Source organism: Ambystoma mexicanum, chromosome 8, assembly GCF_040938575.1.
Source record: "Ambystoma mexicanum isolate Mex_15411 chromosome 8, UKY_AmexF1_1, whole genome shotgun sequence".
Lineage (NCBI taxonomy): Eukaryota > Metazoa > Chordata > Amphibia > Caudata > Ambystomatidae > Ambystoma > Ambystoma mexicanum.
In genome coordinates, this window is record NC_090929.1 from 1,125,202,487 (window position 1) to 1,125,222,068 (window position 19,582).

The 19,582-nt window shown below is 49.9% G+C and overlaps 1 protein-coding gene across 4 annotated transcripts in view; it reads right to left on the bottom strand.

Moving 5' to 3' along the window:
- The window catches only part of WDFY4 (WDFY family member 4), a 1,820,746-nt gene that overhangs the window by 1,014,484 nt on the left and 786,680 nt on the right, over positions 1 to 19,582 (bottom strand). For all 4 annotated transcript variants that reach the window (XM_069611160.1, XM_069611162.1, XM_069611161.1 and 1 more), the window contains one exon: positions 6,256 to 6,408. In XM_069611160.1, coding sequence (XP_069467261.1) covers positions 6,256 to 6,408 — 153 coding nt within the window. The remainder of the gene's footprint in view (positions 1 to 6,255; positions 6,409 to 19,582) is intronic.

Here is a 19,582-nt window from a genome sequence, read left to right on the forward strand (position 1 = left end):
GCAGTGGTTCTGGCAGGCTTCTAGTGTCTTCCCTTGAGGTAATTCAGGGCTCGCAAGATCCCACTTTTAGGCATCCTAGCAAGGTCTCCAATATTGGCCACCCTAGACCTCTACTACACCTGGTAGCAGTATTCACAGTCAACGTTTCTGACAGCAATTCCCCAGTGGCATGTGTCACTGATGAATTCAAGAACACACCAACTCCCGAAGACAAGAATCATAAAAGGGGCTTGCTAAGGGCAGGCCCTCTCTCCCTCATCCAGTGTGGGCAGTTCCCTCCCTAGACAAGGCTTCCCTCCACCAAAGGCTGGTCTCTAGAGATTGTTAACCCCTGTCTGTCTGCTGGTGATGGACTAAGGGCCAACCCTGTTTCTAACTATCTCCCTCTGAGAACAATCTAGGTGGGCCCGAACCTTGATCCCCAATACATTGTAACATAAGGTTAGATCCCTTCCAGATTCTCAGGCTCTCACTTTGACCTTCCATTACACGCAGATGTACTTTTTGCACTGATGTTCTAGCCTTCCTCTCAATTCAGTCGACTCTCCTCACCTTCTACCGCTCACTCTCCTCTGTTTCTCCCTTTCTCACTCTTCCCTTCTGTCCCTCTGATGTTCTTTCTCTACTCAGCTCTCTGGCACGACTCTCCTTTCTCCAATTCCTACTCACCCATCTCTCTGCACTACCACTACTGTACTCCCCTCTCCATACTACTTATACTCTCCCCTCTCCAGAGTACTACGATTCTCCACACTTCTTCTTCTGTACTTCACCCCCACATTCTCCCACAGTCACTCTCCTTTCGCTGACTCAGTCACCTTCGTAGTCACTCCCTACACTCCCTCTATTAGCTCCACGTACACACATTGCACGCATACTCAACCCCATGTACCACTTTCTGTCACTAACCAAACCCTCACCTTTAACACTCCTCCAGCAATCCTCATCCTATTCCTCTACGCCATCTTTCCTCTGTTTGGTATCTTGATCCTCCTCCTCCTCCCTTGACCTCATCCGAAATAACCCACACCTTCCTGTGCCCCTTTATATTGTCACCCTTCGCTCTCCATTGGTTCGCTCACTCACCCGGCTCCCCCACCAAATGCTGTTTTTCCCTTCCCCAGGGGAGGTGTTACAGGTGAGCAAACACATTAAAGGGATCTTAAGCACCACCCCGTTCTCATACGCAGTCCGCCATCTTCAGGCAATGATGGCCCGCTCCAACCACAGTCATGTCCCAGTTCATTTGGGGTTTGTCCGGCATGTTTAGGATGCCAGTTTGGTAGGGGGACTGCTCTGTGGCCCAGTCACAGGCATCAGTATTGTCTCTGTGGGTTTTACTGAGTATTTGAGATGACCGGAATGTGGAGTGGTCCATTCTGCATGCTCTCTGGTGCTAAGTTCCATTTCTTCTGCTGGTCCATGTTGTGAAGCATGTTTGCTGTGCTGGGCTCCTGATTGAGGTTCTCTGAGGCACAGCTACTCTCTGTGGTCTAGTTCACTCATGCACATGTTCATCTCTTCCTTTTTACTCTCACTACTCCATCCCTCCTCCTGCTCCCCCCACCACTCTGCTGTCCCGCCGATGTTTAATTTCTCCTCACTCTTGCCTTCTCCCTTTGGTGTTATCACTCACCACTTCATGACTTCCCTCTCTTCTACTACTCTCATCCTCGCAGTACTACTCTCCTTTTGTCACTACCACTCTCCTCCTCCTGCTACTGTCCTCCTCCCACCACTACACTCCTTCTCCTACTACTACTCCCCTCCTCCCTCTACCCTCATTCTCTCACTACTCCTCTCCTCCTTGCCTACTACTCTACCCTCCAAAGTACACAAACACCTGTCTTCCACCCTGTACCAGTTACATTCACTCCATACACTAACTTCTACCACTCACTTTCAACACAGACATGCACACTCACGCGGCAGAACCACTTTCACTCCTAAGCCAATAACTCACCTGTTGCACAAATCTCCTCCACAAGCCGTCGCTCACTCCTTCCTCCTGTTGGTCGCTCCATCCACATCCACTATTGACCTCAATCGGATTACCCACACTTCCTGCTTCTTGTTCCCTACTTAAATCTCGAACCCCTTCTGGGGATTGTTCATCTCTCCTGGACCAATCAGGTCCTGTCTTCCCCACCCGGGATGTGTATGTGTGATGCTAAGGCCTAAGAAGGGGATACACCCTGCCCACTTTCTCCATGCAGCCTGGCTGCCTACCCATGATGGCGTTGTTGGCAGTTCATTGGGGAAGGATTGTTCCTTTTTTGTTTTGTGTCCCTGCTTTCTGGGGGATCTACCTCCACTCTCTCATTCAGGAGCTCTGAAACATTGTCACATTTCAAGGTGGCCCTTCCCGGAAGATCAATGTTTCCAGTTTGTACTCCGGAGCCCCATTCAGGGGAACTTCCCAGTTAATCCTTTGGTTGGTCCTCTCCCTTCTTTGTCCCCAGTGGTCTAAGGGGGCTTTGTGTCTTGGAGCAAGCTCGTTGGATCTCTCCTGTGACTCTGCGCATCCTTCCCTGCAGCCAACCTCTTTTTCAGTGGTCCCACACCCCGATTTCTAGCCTTCAGCAGCTGTGCATCTGTTCTTGGCGGCTCTTTTTCACTCTGATTTGACGGCACTCTTTCCTCTTCAGATGGGGTCACTTTCTGGTGTTGGTATATGGGTATCCTAAAAGGAACTGAAGGGTACGGGCGAGTATCCAATGTCGGAGGCAAGACTGGAGAAAAGGGTCTGCAAGCAAGCATGCTGGCACTAGAGGCAGGAATGATGGCATTCTTGTTGGATTCGGACTAGCTATGTGCTTCCCCTTTGACCTTATTCCCTTAACTCAGAGGGGTTTTCCCTTCCCCTTGACAAGGCCTGAATACAGGTCTTGTGTCACACCTCCACCATTTCCCACAATTCGTCCTGGTGTCCCTGTCAGCTGTCTACCTGGTCCCTTCTCACTGGAAAAGGCCTTCTTACCGTTGCACCTCTCTGAGACACTGGTCAAGTACTGGGAAATCAGTGCCAAGAAGGACTTCTTCAGGGAGTTCAAGCATTATGATCATCAGCACCTGGACTTTGTAGGGTCAGAGTACCTTGTGGATAGAGGTCAACATCACAATGGACAGAGACAATCTGTATGGGTTTCCCAGATTTTAGTTCTTCTGCTATGATCATGTTGGCTCGTATGGCCATTTTCTTACTCCCGGAGGGCTTTTGCCTGCAGGCCTTGTAACTTAACAGATTGATGGAGGTTTTGACCGGTTTCAAAAGTGCTACACACTGCCACGGATCCCAGTTCCAGCCCTCCTTCCTCCCCCGGAAATAACTCAGCAAGATGCTCAGTCCCTGTTTCTTCCTCAGACCACCGTACCGGAACTGCTCCCTTCTGTCCTACATGGTTCCCAACCCAGAAGGAAACCATTTCCATTGGTTCCCCCTTGGGCTTATTCGAGCAGAACCTAGCCAGGTGTCCTGGTGTCCCATGGGGATAACACCGGAGGGGTTCTGGGCCGGCTAGGGCCCTGGGTGTCTAAGCATTGACAGGAATTGGTGATCTGGAATTGTCCTCCTGAGACCTAGCAACTGTAGGGTCCAGCTGGCCCAAAGTTGGACTTTCTTCTCCTCCTCGTCCAAAGGGTCCAGAATAGGCTGCTCTTTTTGATGGTCCAGTAGGTTCCCAGGCACAAAAAGTCCTTTGGTGTGTGTTTGCCAGCTGACTATTTGCCAATCTGTTCCTGTCTTTTTCCAGGGGGCCTTGATTACACACAGGAAAGGCTTCAAAATGCCTCTTCAGCCCATCCCCATTTTCCGACACAGGTTTTGGAAACAGTCTGTAATTGTGCTTTTGGTCTTGTAAAGCGTTCCCAGTTTGCTGCACTGAGTCGTTTGCTTTTCACAAGCTTTGTGAGCAGTGGATACTTGATACTAGTTCAAAATCCATTTCAGGTATTGTGTTTCAGATTTCCTGCTTTCTTAGTTCTGGTCTGTGTTTTCTTGGCTGCTCCCAGATGTGCACCCCGATAGTTGTGGTTCGGAAGAAAAAAACAGAAAAATAACCCTATCCAGAAAAAAGTGCTGGGAGGCATTTACAACAGAAGTTGCCACTATTATCACAATGCATAGCACATGAGGGGGTCTCAGCGACTGGTGTCCCCCCACCCATTTTCCCCTTCCCTCCTGACAGGGTCATGACCCTGACAAATAAGTAGGAAAGGCTGGTGGACAAAGGTGGGTGAGCTCCCACTGAATCCCACATCATGAGAGGTTGTCTGATAGAGGAGGTTGGGAAGAGGAGAGACCTGAGATAATCCTCCTTATACCGCCTCTGTGTAGCTTTTCACAGATCTTCTGGGCGTCCTAGACTCTCCTCTGCATCTCACTCTCTGCGGGATGCCCTACCTCTTTCTCCTCTCCCATGATCACACATATTGAAGACAGAAGGTTAAACAGGAGTAGGAGGCACTCCACTGCATTACATACACACAACTTGTTTTTGTGAATTTTGTCCAGTGCAAGTGGGTCAATATTCATGATCATCTCTCATGTAAATGACGGGACGCAAATGATAAAATAACTGTTACTTAGACCTCTTCTTAGCGATAATTACACCAAGAATACGAGGTGCACAACATGCTGAACTGAGCAAACACATAGTAAAAAGAAATATTTAAAAACAAGGTGCTTCCATATAAAGGGAAGTCCCTGGTCAAATGACTCCATAGAAACATTACTGCAGGCAGTAGCCAGGGAAGGGCACATACATCAGGCAGCTCATGCCTTAAGATACCAATGCATGTTATAGAACATATAACTCGGTTCAGACACTTCTCAGAATAGATGCAGCATGGAACTCCATCCAGATCCTAAAACCACATTAGCGTCTGGGGTGGGAGTCGCAACAATTCGGGTTGATCAGAACACAGACTGAATCTCACGCTATGATTCTGAGAAAACCGGTGGCTGCTCTTCCTTACTTGTCACACTCCCCCTTTTCCCCCACTGGCTCAATTCAATTAAATGAATGTAGATTAATCTGCTGCCTTTGTACATCGACCCATCAGATCCTAGCTCCATCCAGAGCACTCTTTGTACTATTTTCATAGCAGCCATCTTGTCTTGTGTTTTTTGTGAAAAATGTTTTGCATAGGTCCTTTTTGACAAAACATGTCATCCATTAAACAGTGAAGAATTCTAATATAAAAAGGGCACAGACTCGGACAGACGCTTCTGTCATACGCACTAGCATTTACCTTCTTCTACACTCTGCACTCTTTTAAGAGCTCACCATAACGTATTAATTTAGATAATATCAGATCTTTATGTTTTGCACATACCGATACTTATCTTTCAACATAAGTGTTTTCCTGGGAATGGTTGTTCTTAACGGAGATTGCCATTTAACCATACCAGAGAACCAGAACCTTCCTTTACAATGTTTTCTGTGAACTACAAATTAAACCTAACTTCACACTAAATTGCTACTTCAGAACACTAATTTTGAATAAATTACCGTTGTCAGGTACCAAGCATTGAAAGTATTGTTAAGTAGTGGTGTAGTGTGAGTTAAGAATCAATTTTTAGTGCAGTATGCTTTGTGTTATAGAAATTGTTGATTTGAACTGTTTGTACCTGAAGGTGGGCCTTTTCAATGTTTGCCCATTTTGATTTATGTAGGCAACTAATTGCCTCTTTTATTGTTGTTGTGAGTGTGGGAGGCCTATGTCCAAGGGGATACTGCGGCTAGCCATCCCATGTCCCACTTCCGCTCCCTGACTGCCCCTAACCCAGGTGATACTCCTGCACTGGTCCACCCCCAAGAACTGGATCCAAAAGTGATGGCCGTGTCCTGGCCACTTAGATGACAGATCATCAGGGACTAGAGGGTGAGACACCTTCGGGTTTCTCACGGTACATGTAACATAAGATTTTTAATGACAAGTGTACAGAAGCTTTTGTCTGTATTTTGGCAATGTGTTTGTTTACAGATACACTAAGAACTGTAGTGGATAATCTAGGGTGCTCCTAGTCACAGAGGATGTTAACGTCTGTCTCTAAAGTCCAATAAAATCAAGTCTCAGCCACTTTATAGGAGCATAATCTCTAGGAAGATCTTGTAGATGTGCTGCCTTCGGAGGTCACAAACTAGCTCATGCAGGCTATAAAAGAGTATTTATTTTCTGACATTTTATTCACACAACTTATTAAAAAAGATTAAGAGAAATCCAGTGCAGAAGTAATTCTGGTTATTTTACCTCAAAGTCACATAGAAGAGCCTGGAAAGCGCTTGGACTTTCAATGGTTGATGGGCCAAAGTTGAGGCTTGCTGTTCCTGTGATCGAGAAAAGTAGTTGCAAAATCCGCCGGTTCAGCAGCCGTGATTTCTTCTTTAGCAGGAAGGCCAAGATCTAAATTGATAAATATGGGATGCGGGTTGTGACTATCACCTGAAACATATGAAACAGTGAGTGTGCCACCATAGCCCATGCATCTATAAGCCGGGTACTGACAAACACCTGTAAATATGCATAGTGTCTTAATTTCATCAGTTAAAGAGAAAGAACAACCAAGGTATCTAACACAACATCACCTTTATTATTAACAATATAACACTAAAGAAAAGACATACTGCTTGTGATGGGGAGAGATACCAGATATCAGCAAATCATGCAATCCTTAGAGAAAAGACTACAAGCCTCAAATTCCCTCCTTTTAAGAACTGGTCTTGTAACAGGAGTGCACATATTTTTCTCATCAAGCTACACACAGGATAAAAAAGAGGGGTAAGAAAGATTATTTTACCCAAAACATGTTCACAGTAGGTAGTCGACTGTAGTTGAGAACATAAGAGTAATTTGGTCTGTAGGAAAACAGAGTGAAGTAGAGACGTTTGATTTGAAAATACTCCCTGGTTGCAAAGGTTGTACCCTCCATGGAAAAGAAACAACATAGACAATTGTTAAAACTTCATGATCACAAACTGTGAGATGGGGATAGCCTACCAGGGTGTTTACCAGAGGCAGTCCTGCCACAGAGACAGGGTGTGGGAGTTGGGTGGGTACCAGTCTCTGTGCCTTCTACCTGTGCGTGCATGACTGAACTTCGTACCACATTTTCTTGCTCCACACATTGCTGGCCAGGCCTATCTATTTGTCCCATAGGACTACATCACCAAGAAGGCCTGTTGGTAGAAGAGAGAGCAAGCAACCCAAACACGACAGGGCCAGCGAGAACCTGCAGGAATTTATGGCAAACTGCACATCAAACTGGCAATCTAGACACTATACACAACGTAGTTTGGCACAATGATCCTACTTTCAGAAGGATCGCTAAGCAGTCCATATATCAAGCCAGCACTCCTGACACTAAACGCGGCACAAACTTTAACATAGTTACTACCTTCATCCAGACCATGGACCAATCCCCATATCAAACTAGCATGTCAAACACTTTTTTGGTCGGATAAAAATGTGGAAACTTACAGTATTTTGAGTGGGCTGCCATTACTGGCTGCCATTACCAAATGACAGTGGACGTGTGCACGAAAAGGGGGCGGGTGAGTAGAAGGAAAGGATAGTACAAGAGGGTAAGGAATACAAGAGTGTGTACGGATATGGCCAAGTGAACTTTGGTCAGTGGAAGGCATCAATTCTTGATGATACAATCCTTACTGTGGGTCCCAAGTTAGGATTCACCTAGATTGTTCCCGGAGGGAGTGAGAGAGAGGGCATTTACCATAGGCCATCATGGTCAGCCAGTCCAATATTGGGTGTTAGGAAAGGTTTTCTTGTTGCTGCTTTCCTGCCATAGACTTCTATAGGACACCCTCTCTTTTTGCTTGTTTTCCACCCTCCCCTGACCTTTTGGAGATAAGTGAAGCCTTCTGCTTTATTTCCCTTGTCTGTTTGCTCATTCTTATGAGGAAACTGGCTAGACCCTAAGTCTATCAGTATTGAGCAGACTCTTCAGGATATCGCGGCATGAATATTCACATTTTGATGCATAAAATTGTATTTTTTGTGGCAATTGCCTGGAGGGGGTGTGAGAACCAGGGTATGGTTTCTAGCATCTTTTTTATGTTTGTTCAGCTATACTGTAATAGAAAGAGTCACAGATGTTTCAAGCTTGACAAAACATTGTTTATTTTGTTCTACTTTTTTTGTTTAAGAAGCATGCCTAGTCAAGATTATTAATTGTATTGATGGTTATCACTTGTCATGATGTAAATGCATACCTTACTTGGGTGCTGACTTTTGAATTTTGCCACAAGGTGGCATTTGTGTTGTGCACATAGTAAACCCTTAATCCCACTTTAAACTGTTGGTGCCTTCCTGTTTTGTTGCCCTTTTCCCCTACTTAAGCAGCCTTCCAGCCTCTTTTCCTTTGCAGTTGGTGAGCAGGTTGAAGTGGATCTAGGTTACGTGGCCTAAACCACACCCACCTACTTAGCCCTACCTCTTCCTTTTTGCTCTTAACTCTCAGATCAAGGGAATCTCTCACCCAGGCATCTGAAATGAAGGGCAGACGAAGTAAAGGGCAATTTCTATTTTGGACCTGTTCGGACTCGGAGGACCCAGATCCCAAACCCCTGCTCAAACAACAGGTAAGCATGCACTAACATGGATTTTCTCCCTCCGTCCGTCCCCACACGCCATCCCCACCATCACCAGGCAACCCCAACATAAAAAACATTGTCCCTCCTCTTAGGCATAGACTTCGCAATGCAGCAACCTCATCACATCAGCCCTAAGCCCATCAGCAGCATCTCACCGTCCACAAAATAGAAACTGATGCTCGCCAACGTCCGCTCAGCTATCACCCATGCAGTAGACATCGGCAACCTCATCACTACACATGACCTGGACACCATCTTCATCACTGAGACCTGCCTGACACCAACCTCCACCCACGTCCTAGACGTCCTTGTCCCCGACGGCTAGAGCATCCAACACAGAACCCGGACAAACAAGACAGGTGGAGACCTCACAGTCATCCACAAGACCTCATGGCCCTGCACCAGACTTGATGTCAACAACATTGGCTCCCTTGAAGTCCTCTCCTGCCACTTCCCTCTCTCCCTGATGGACACAGTCACCTTCCATCTCATCTATAGACCACCCAAACCCAACAACACCCTGACCTTCATCAGAGACTTCACTGACCTGGTCACCACCATGTCCCTCACGCACGTCAACAACATCTTCCTAAGCGACTTCAACCTCCCAGGCCACCAAACCAATGAAGGAAGCTCTCCTCAGCCTTCTCAGTCTCACACAGCACATGAAAGACCCAATACACGAGAAAGGTAACATCATCAACCTAATCATCACTGCACTGTCTTCCCTCCACTACAGCTCTCCCGCTTGACTGGTCTGACCACCTAGCCATGCCTTTCAATATCCTGCACATCACCCCAGTCAAGCACTCTCAGCAGAAACCCATCAGACAAACCTTCAGGTCCTTGGAGAACTTCCCGGTAGAAGCCCTCACAGAAGGACTTGCCAACCTCCACCTTACATGGACTGAACATGCCCAACTGACCTGCGACTCTCTACTGCAAGCACTCAACGCCACCTTCTCAGCCTCAATCGACCGACACTCGCCTCTGAAACAACACACCTGCAAACAGAAACCGTCAGCACCCTGGTAAATGCAAGAACTCAAGCTCAGCAAGAGTCATCAGGAAAAAAGAGAAAACCTGGCACTACTCCAGGACCGCATTCGACATGGTGCTCCTCAAGGAACTGCGAGCACCCAGCCGACAACTAATCAACACAGCCAAGGCCTCGACTATCAGAGCACCATAGCAGGTGCTGAAAACAAAAGCAGAGCCCTCTTCAAAGCAGTCAAGCACTGGTTCAACCTGCTAACTGACCTTGCCATACCACACTGCATCGAAAAATCCACTGCTTTCAACACCTTGTTCATCGATAAAATCAGCAGGATTCGCCAGCACAGACACCAGCTCTGCATTCACAGACCACCTCACGTCCCTCTTTGCACAATCCCCACACCCTGGACAACATTCAAGACACTCTCGACAGAGAACCTGGTAGAAACCCTGGTCACCCTCAAAGCCACATTGTATACAGACGACATCCTCCCAGCATGCATCCTCAAGACCCTCCCCGTAGAAGCTCTCCTTCCCTTCCTGGAGATCATCAACAGCTCCCCAACTCAAGGCAGCTTACCATTGACCCTAAAAACAGGACAAATATTCCCTCTATTAAAGAAACCTACTCTGGATCCAAACAACCTAGGTAACTTTCGCCCCATCACCCATCTTCCCTTCCTAGGTAAGATCAATGAGAAAGCAATAGCCGCACAACTGCAGCACAACTGCAGCAGCAGTTCTCTTCTCTTCGACACCAACAATCTCCTCGAAACCTACCAATTCGGGTTCAGACCCGGATGCAGCACAGGGGCAGCAACCATACAGGTGGTCAACAATGCCCTCAACATCCTTGTGACAGTCACCCCTTCCTCCTAGTTTTACTCAACCTCTCGGCCGCTTTTGTCACAGTAGACCACAAGGCACTTACGGGCACCCTACATCAGTGTATTGGGATCAGCAACCTTGTCCTACGCTGGTTCAAGTCCTACCTCGCCAGCCACCAGCAGTTTGTTCAGATGAGCTCCTCTAAATCGCCAATGCTACCTGTCACCTGTGGGGCCTTACAGGGTTCCTGGCTATCAGCCATGAACTCTGAGGGCTTCACACCCAAGCTCACCTCCTGCACCAAGTCCCTCGGGTTCCACATCAACAAATACCTCTCCTTCAAGACACACATAGCTAAGAAAACTCAGAGAGCTTGGTATTAGCCCTCCCTCCTGCGGAAAGTCAAGCCTTTCCTCCCTCTGGACAGCTTTAGATCCACCGTTCAAGCACTGGTCCAATCCCAGCTGGATGGGGGCAATGCACTCCTCGAAGGCCTCCTGTCATTCTCCCTTGTGCCCCATAAAAGTGTCCTACATGCATCTGCACACCTCATCTAGGGTCTACGCAGATACGACCACATCAGCTCTCATCAACCTTCACTGGTTCCCACTGCACGCACAAATCACCTTCAAGTATTGCTGCATCATATACAAGGCAATCGCCCTCATGTCACCCAGCTACTTCGCAGAGAAACTCAGCATCTCCGGTGGACAGTGCACCACCAGAAGCCAGGACATGTGCACACTTGAAATCCGCTGCTGCAAAATGGACCAGAAAACAAGCCTTCTCTGCCTATGCCCCAAGACTATAGAACCTCCTCTCTGTCAGCATCAGACTTGCCCGATGCTCCTACAATTCAGAAAAGAACTCAAGACCCACCTCTTCAAGGAATCTCTCCTCCTCAACACCTAGGCCATCTCGTTGCCACTTTCGCCACCTGATTTACTAGATGCCGCCCGCCCATCTCCTCCCTGCCACCCGGTACAGCTGTACCACTCCTCTGTGCCCCTCTGCATACTACCACCCCTCTGTATTTCTGTTCTGTTACCTCTGTAAAACACTCTGTTATGCATCTGTACTGTTGCATACCTTTGTAAAGTAGTTCATTATGTATGTGTATTGTTGTATATTTCTGTAAAGCGCTCTGTTGCCTCTCAAAGCTAGGTCCGTGCTCACTGAATACCATAATAATAATAATAACAATGTTCTAAAACTATTATATAAGTGTACATGACCTCATGGGCCCCATCGGATGGAACAAGTTACTTACCTGTAACTGTTGTTCTCCAGCATGGGTCCGACGGCACCTTGGGCATGAAGGAGGGGTGCGTCCTGAGCACTACCCTTGTGTCATGAAAAATCAAGTACTGGGCTTTGCAGGAAAGGGCCTGTATCCCTCCCACCCGTCGTGCGGAGGTGATGGCCACAAGAAACGCTGTTTTCCACGACAAGAACTTCAACGGAGCTGAGTGCAGAGGCTCGAACAGAGGTCCCATGAGCTTGGTCAGCACCACGTTGAGCTCCCACGCCGGGGCCGGAGCCTTCACCGGCTGGAACGATCTGAACAGTCCCTTCATGAATTCTTTCACCAGACGATGAGACCACAAAGACGTCCGTCCCGTGGTTCTGGTGTATCGGGAGATCGCAGCAAGATGAATCTTGATGGAAGCGTGCGCCAGTCCAGCCTTGGCCAGCGTCAGTAGGTACGGCAGTACTTGAGGAGCCGTAATCCGTAGAGGGTTAATCTTCTGTGCGTGGCACCAGACATAGAACCTCTTCCATTTGTGTCCGTAGCATTTAAGAGTTGAGGACGCCCTGGCCTTTGCAAGAACCTCTCTGCAGTCGGCCGGTATGTCGTAACCTCCAAACTCTAACGCTGCAGGAGCTAGGCCTGCTAGTTCAGCGACTTCGCGTCGTGATGGCGGATGGCGCCTTCTTCCCTGGAGAGAAGATCCGCGTCCGCTGGGAGCTTGAATGTCGGGGACGCTGACAAGTCCAGAAGGTCCGGGAACCATATCTGCCTCGGCCACGCAGGTGCGACGAGGATCATCCTGCACCGTGACCTCTTGAGCTGGTTGATGAGCCGGATCAGCAACGGCAATGGGGGGAACGCGTATAGAAATAGGCCCTCCCAGGGGAACGAGAAAGCATCGCCCATGCTCCTCGGCTGGGGAAACCTGCTGGCGAACCTCCGGCACTTGGAGTTCGTCGCCGTCGCGAACAGATCGATCTGGGGTGTGCCCCACCGTCGGAAGAGGCGGTCCACTAGATCCTGTCGTAGTTCTCACTCGTGGCTGAGCGAGTCGGCGATGGTGTTTTTTATTCCTGCCAGATGAAACGGCACCAGAAACATCCCTTGGGCGATGGCCCAATGCCACAGATCCTGCGCCTTCTTGGACAGGGCTGGGGACCTGGTGCCACCCTGCTTCCTGATGTATAACATGGTGGTGGTGTTGTGATCCTCACCACCTTGCCCTTGAGGGACGGAAGAAAGGACCTGAGGGCCCAAAACACTGCACGGAGCTCCAGGATGTTGATATGGAGGGACTTCTCCGTCGGAAGCGGCCTCTCGCGTGCAGATTTTCGGTGTGCGCTCCCCACCCTTCCAGGGAGGCATCCGTGGTCACTGTCTTCTGGTGGCCCGGGGTCTGGAAGTCCATGCCCGCCGTCAGATGCGCGTGGGTGCCCCACCACCGGATTGCTCGTCGGAAGCTCTCGTCGAGTGTGATCCTGTCCTCGAAGCTGCCCGTCGTCTGGATCCAGCGAGGGTCCAGGAACTCCTGTAACGGGTGCATCCGAAGCCTGCACAGGCGGATGAGATAAATGCAAGAAGACATCATTCCGAGGAGGGATTTGATGGACCTCACCCTGGCCGCGTCCGCAACCAGCATCCGCTGCACCTTGCCCATGATGGCTCTCGTCCTTTCCTCTGACAGAGAGGCCAGAAGCGCCACTGTGTCGAGTTTCGCTCCCAGAAACAGTGCGTCTTGAGCGGGCACCAGATGGGACTTGGCATAGTTTAAGGAGAATCCCAGGTCCGTGAGTAGTTGGACGGTCCTCGCCGTGTGCTCCGCGGCGAGCTCCCTTGTCTTTGCTCGGATAAGCCAGTCGTCCAGATAGGGGTAGACGTGAATCCCCTCCAGGCGCAGCCGCGCCGCCACCGGTGCAAGGCACTTGGTGAACACCCTGGGTGCCGACCTCAATCCGAAGGGAAGGGCTCTGAACTGGTAGTGACGCCCTTGGACCACGAACCTGAGAAACTTTCGGTGTCCCTTTAGGATGGGGATATGGAAGTAAGCATCCTCCAAATCCAACGACGACAGGAAATCGCCCTCCTCCAGCTGACCCAGGACGTGCTGGAGGGTGACCATCCGGAACTTCTGTGCCTTGATGAATTTGTTCAGTCGTCGTAGGTCCAGGATGGGACACCATCCTCCTGTCTTATTCATCACGAGGAAGTATCTTGAGTAAACTCCGGAGCCCCGAAGCCTCTTTGGGACGAGCTCGATGGCGCCTTTCTTGAGCATTGCCTTTACCTCCAAGAGAAGCTGAGGGACATGATGTTCCTTCTGGCCACGGGGGGGACGCGCGGGCACTTCTTTAGAAACTCGAGCGCGTGACCCTGGGCCAGGGCGTCCAGCACCCAACTGTCGGTGGAGATGGACTCCCACACGCTGACGAAGTTTGCCAGCCGGCCTCCCACCGGGATGCTTCGGCGGGGGCCCGACCCCACGGCCGGTTCAGTCCTGCTTCGACGAAGCTTTGCCGCCTTGTCCTCCCTGGCGACGACGACGGGGTCCGCCCGACTTGCCTCGTCCCCTGTAGGCTTCCTGTGACGACGAATGGGCCGCTTGACGGTAGGTGGAATATCTGCCGCCGCAACCTTTGGAGGCACCCTGCTTGCCTCCGGCGCTCCGAAAAGGCGGCCGTCGCTGGAGAACACCAAGAGCCCGGGCCGTCTCCGTGTCCGTCTTGATGGCTTGTAGGGAATCGTCCACTGTTTTCCCAAACAGGTTGCTCCCATCGAACAGCATGTCCAAAACTCTGGTCTGCACGTCCTGCCGGAAGTCCGTTGCCTTGAGCCATCCACGCCGTCTAAGGCACACGCCGTTGCCCAACTGGCGAAACCCAGTGTCAGCGATGTCCGTCGCTATCGTAATGGCGTGGTCCGACGCCACTTCTCCTTCCTGCAAGATCTCTAGGGCTTCCGCCCTCTTGTCATCCGGTAGGAAGTCCAGCAGGGGGGCGATCTTGTACCACAACTCCCTGTCGTAGCGGGCTACGATAGCCAAGGCGTTGGCAGCCTTAATTGTCGTCGCTGCCGATGAGATGACTCTGCGTCCCATCGTGTCCAATTTCTTTCCCTCGCCGTCCGGGGGGGAGGTTGACGTAGAGGCCGAAGCCCCCCTGCTTTCTTCCTGGCCGCCACGGAGACGACCGAGTCCGGGGTCGGCTGTGCCCGAAGGCACAAGGGGGCCGCGTCCGGGACCCGGTACTTCTTCTCGTACCGATCCCTTCTCGCAGGCGTTGTGGATGGGTTCTTGAGGAGGGCGAGACCCTCATCCCAGATATCGTCCAGTAGAGGTACAGCGAGGACTGTCTTCCTCTTGGTCTCGCGTCGTTGATAAAGGAAACTTTCCTTCTTCTTCTCTTCCGGGCAGAGCTGAAAAAGCTCGGATGCCCTGGCGATCATGGCATGAAACGATCCAATCTCGTCGGGCGGGGAAGCCCGGGGAGGAGGTGACGACGGAAGATCCTCATTGTAAACCTCGTCGTCTGTACCCGTCGCGGCCGTGTCCGTCCCCGTATCATCCCCACGGATCGTGGATGGGGAGGAGGGCTGAGCAGGGCGCGATGGTTGAAAAGGAGGTGGAGGATGAATCCTTCTTCTCTTAGGAGGAGGGCTCCCAGAAGGGCCTGGCTCCGGGTCCCCCGTCGGGAGCGGTTCCTCCGTTGGTGGTAACGGCAATCTCTTCCTTATCTCTGAGCATAAGGACTGTATAGCCAACAAAATGGCCGCCGAGTTGTCTTGCGGCACTGGTTGAGGGGATTCCGACGGGCGGTCAGGAGCCTCGTCGGCACCCTCGACGTTCTCGTCGTCTCCTACGTCGGGGTCCCTCCCGACGGGCTGGTCGTCTTCCACGCCAATGCCGTGGCTTAAGACTTCGATCAGCTCCTCTTCAGATGTTGAGGCCGAATCCACGACGACCTCCTGCCCCCCACTTTTTCTTCTCCGTCGGAGGTTTCACGGGGGTCCTGTCGATGGGCTTGGAAGAGGACTCCGTCTGCGGTGGCAGGGAGACTCTGGGCCCCGAGGTCGCCTCCACTGGTGTAGCCTCCACAGGCTGAGCCAGGGCCGCTGCGACTGTCTCGATAGAGGCCTTGGCAAGCTCTATCAATGTTTTCACCACCTTAGGTGCGCTCACCTCCTTCTCCTTGTGGGGAGGGTCACCGCCTCGCTCCCCCTCCGATGGGGCCTTCGAGCTCGACCGGGTCTCTCCAGGTGCTTCGCCGGGTGCTTGGCCTTCCTCTTACCCGAGCCAGAGCGTTGGCTCGTGGTTGATGGCGCCGGGGAGGATGCGCCCTGCCTGGCAACTGTAGAGCCCGACCGTTCGGCGCTCCCGGTGCCAGCGGACTCGCGGTGCTTGGCCTTCTGTTGGGCCCCCGTCGCCGGGGCGCCCTCAAAGGTCTTAGAAGACCGCTCGGACTTCTTCTTCTTTTTCTCGCCTGACGTGCTCTTCCCTTCCAGCCAGTTGGCGAGACGCAGATGGCGGTCCTTCATGGTCCGCTCCGACATATTGCCGCAAAATGCACAGTCCTTCTCCACGTGCGTCTTGTCCTCATGCAGGCAGTAGAGGCAAAGGGAGTGTTCGTCCTCCTTAAAGACATTCTGAAGCTGGCATCCGGGGCAGACCCTGAACAGCTTTCCGGGCGTCGAGCTTCCCTTCTCCTGGGCCATGTCCGAGATGAGCCTGGGAAACTTCTGGAGTCCTCCAAAAGCGTGGCTCGACGAAATCTTCACCCTTGAGGGGCGTAGAAGAATCCAACACGGGTCCCCGTTGATCGGATAAAGAAACGGTGGAGCTTGAGGCTCTTTTGACCGAAAAAAGAGAGATTTTTTTTATGAAAAAGCGTGAAAACGCACTAAAGCTCGAGAGCAATAGCACGAGGATCCCAACACTTGAACGTGCGGTAAAAATCTGAAGATGGCTGCCAGAGGCGGGGCTTAGGGAGATGGCAGTCATTGGCTGTGGTCAGTATGACGCATAGATCAGTGATTGGTTACTACTACGAAAGACAGATCAGAAACGAAACTGATACTGATTTTTCTTTACCGAGGATTCCCAGCCTGACGACGGGGAATATTAATGAGCATGTGAATCCATGCCAGACCCCATGCTGGAGAAGGACGTGTTTAGTTAGGAGAGGTAAGTGTTTTCAGTTCAGCTGCACAGCAGTAATCTACATGTTTATATGAAAATAATCTGCTTAATGAGAATTCTGAATCTCACCAAAGCTAAAAATGCAGGCAAACCATTGGCCACGTATCTCTAAGATAACTTATTCTTTAACATTCTTGGATATTAAAAAGCATCTTAACACCATTTTCTGTAACTCCTGGCATTTTTAGTGCACGTCATTTTGCATTATTGTGCATATTGTAAGTGTGTAACTTGAAGTACCAGTTTGAGACTGCCTTAAAGCTAGCAATGGTTGATTAGTTCACACCTGACATTGGACAACTCGTGATGCCACAAATTAACCTACCGGTTGTACTAACTTCAAGACTTTGACACAAGGCCCCCTTTATGATAAACCAATTTGAGGCCTCGGATGACGTGCTAGTGAGTGTGTGCGTGTGACTGCATGTGATTGTATGGGAGGGTGTGTATAAGGTAGTGGCTACGAGTGCATTTGGAAGTGCATGAGAGAGGGAGAGACGGCATGCAATGTTGTGAGAGGGTGCACGAGTCCGGATGTGCAAGTGCTTGACAGTGTGACACACGGGGCAAAAGGAGGTACATGAGTGAGTGTCGGGACAGGAAGAAGTTAACCTCTGTGTGGGGGTAACAAGAGGAACAGGGGGCTGAGAGGCACTTGGGGTTTTGTTCAGGCAGTAGCGGATCCAGGATTCGGAAGGATGGACTTCTAACGCTCGACCTTAGGAGAAGCTAGATTTTATGAAGCGCTGTAAATGCTACATGGCCATCTCTACCCTCATTCTTTTTCTCATGCTATGCCACTTTCTCTCACATACATTATCTGTCTCTATCAAGCTATTTTTTCGCACTCACCTTTTTTCTCCCTTTTCTCTTCTTTGCCTTCAATGCTCGCTCTCTCCCTTTGTTCAGTGTCCCTTCACTGTCTCTCTCTCTGTGTCACTGCTCTTTTGTGCCACTTAGTTGCTGTGCTTGCTCATGAATCTCTTTGACCTGTCACTGATTCTTTCCCTCTGCTTTGCTCTTACTCGCCTACTTCCCCCTCTTCTCTCGAGTTCACCCTCCCTCTAGTTACAGGTCCAGCCAGTGATTCTTTTCCCCCGTTCTCCCGCACCTATTTTCTCCTTTCTCCTCCGACAAGCTCCTTTTCTCTTACCATTGCTATCACTTTTTCCCATCTCTTCCGATTTCCTTTTCTGCTTTCTCCCCATCTCTCCCCTTTTTTTATATAGCTCACTTGTTGTAGCTTCACCATTCCACCATTCTCCTGTTTCTTTTGGTCTTTTTTCCATTTCTCTCGTTACCATTTGTCATTCTTTAAAACCTCTCCCTCGGTCTGTCTCCCCAACCCCAAACCCTTCCGTTTTTTCCTTGGCATCGCCCCACTTCATTTTGTTTTAAAATAAACGCTTAGCATTTTACAGCTGAGAGATGATAATCTTATATCTCGAGTGACAGTACCACGCAGGTCTCAAACCGTTGGTCTGAGCACAATGTGTTTTTTAACTGTCACCGGAAAAGTAAGATTGTCAGTGCTCATTTTCCTCGACATCGCCGGCCCCCTTCTTTTTACTTCAGCAGAACACTTTGCATTTTACAGCTGACAATGTATCATCTGAACCCTCGAGTGACAGTTTAAAAAAAATGAACTAACTAGCATGATCCACACTTTGTCATTTTGTCCATTTGTTCTTTTAACTGTCACTGGAGATGTAATAAAATGCGACCTAAACTATAAAACTTGAGTTCAGCTAAGAAAAGTGAATGGAGACGGACAGGGCTATCAAAACAATGCAGGAACGCGTTCATCCTCATGGGAGCAGCAGCATATCAAACTCACCACCTTGGAGGCTGCACACACAGCACAGGGAGGTGTGAAACACTCTGCTTGCATTTCATCCAGCAGCCTAGAGGGAAATATATGCTCATTTTCACTGGCATTTGCAAGTTTATAGCAGCAGTTGCAGCAAACTGATGATTTTGTGCAGTTTTTTGGAAACCGCAAACTCTCTATAAACTGGATGGTGTGACAGAGCGACTATGGTGTACTGTGATTTCAACGAATTTACAATAACGAATTACTTTTATAACGAACCATGAATAACGAAAACATCTTGAATGTTGTGTTATAAGTATATGGGGGTGGGGCAAAGGATTAAAAATGGCAGGGGAGGAGGTTGACGTGGGTTGATAAAGCTGGGGGAACAGGGGTTTTCGGGGGACCACCCAAATTGAAAAACAAAACAGATTTCTGTAATTTTTCGTTATTTTAAAGTCATCATAAATGTTTTCGTTATTTGCGGATTCATTAAAATCACATGAAACTTAGACTATGGGGGTCATTCCGAGTTTGGAGGCAGCCATGGTGTTTTTAGCACCATGGCTGCCTCCAAACCCGGGTCCGGTGTCTCTGAATGGGGACTTACCGGGTCACTCCAACCTTGGAGGACCCAGTAAGTCCCCATTCAGAAAACCATTCCCCATTCTCATTTGAGCCCCCATAGGGCTCAATGGGAATGGGGAAGGAGCTAATAACGGGCCCACAACTTGCGGGCCCGTTATTAGCTCCATGATCCCTTAACGAGTCCCGCTAAGGATGGCTGGTCAGACCAGCCGTTCCTGGTGGGACCCGCTAAGGGACCTCGGAATGTGGCAGTAGGTGGTTAACAGCACCGGCATCCTTACCGGTGCCGTTAACCCCCT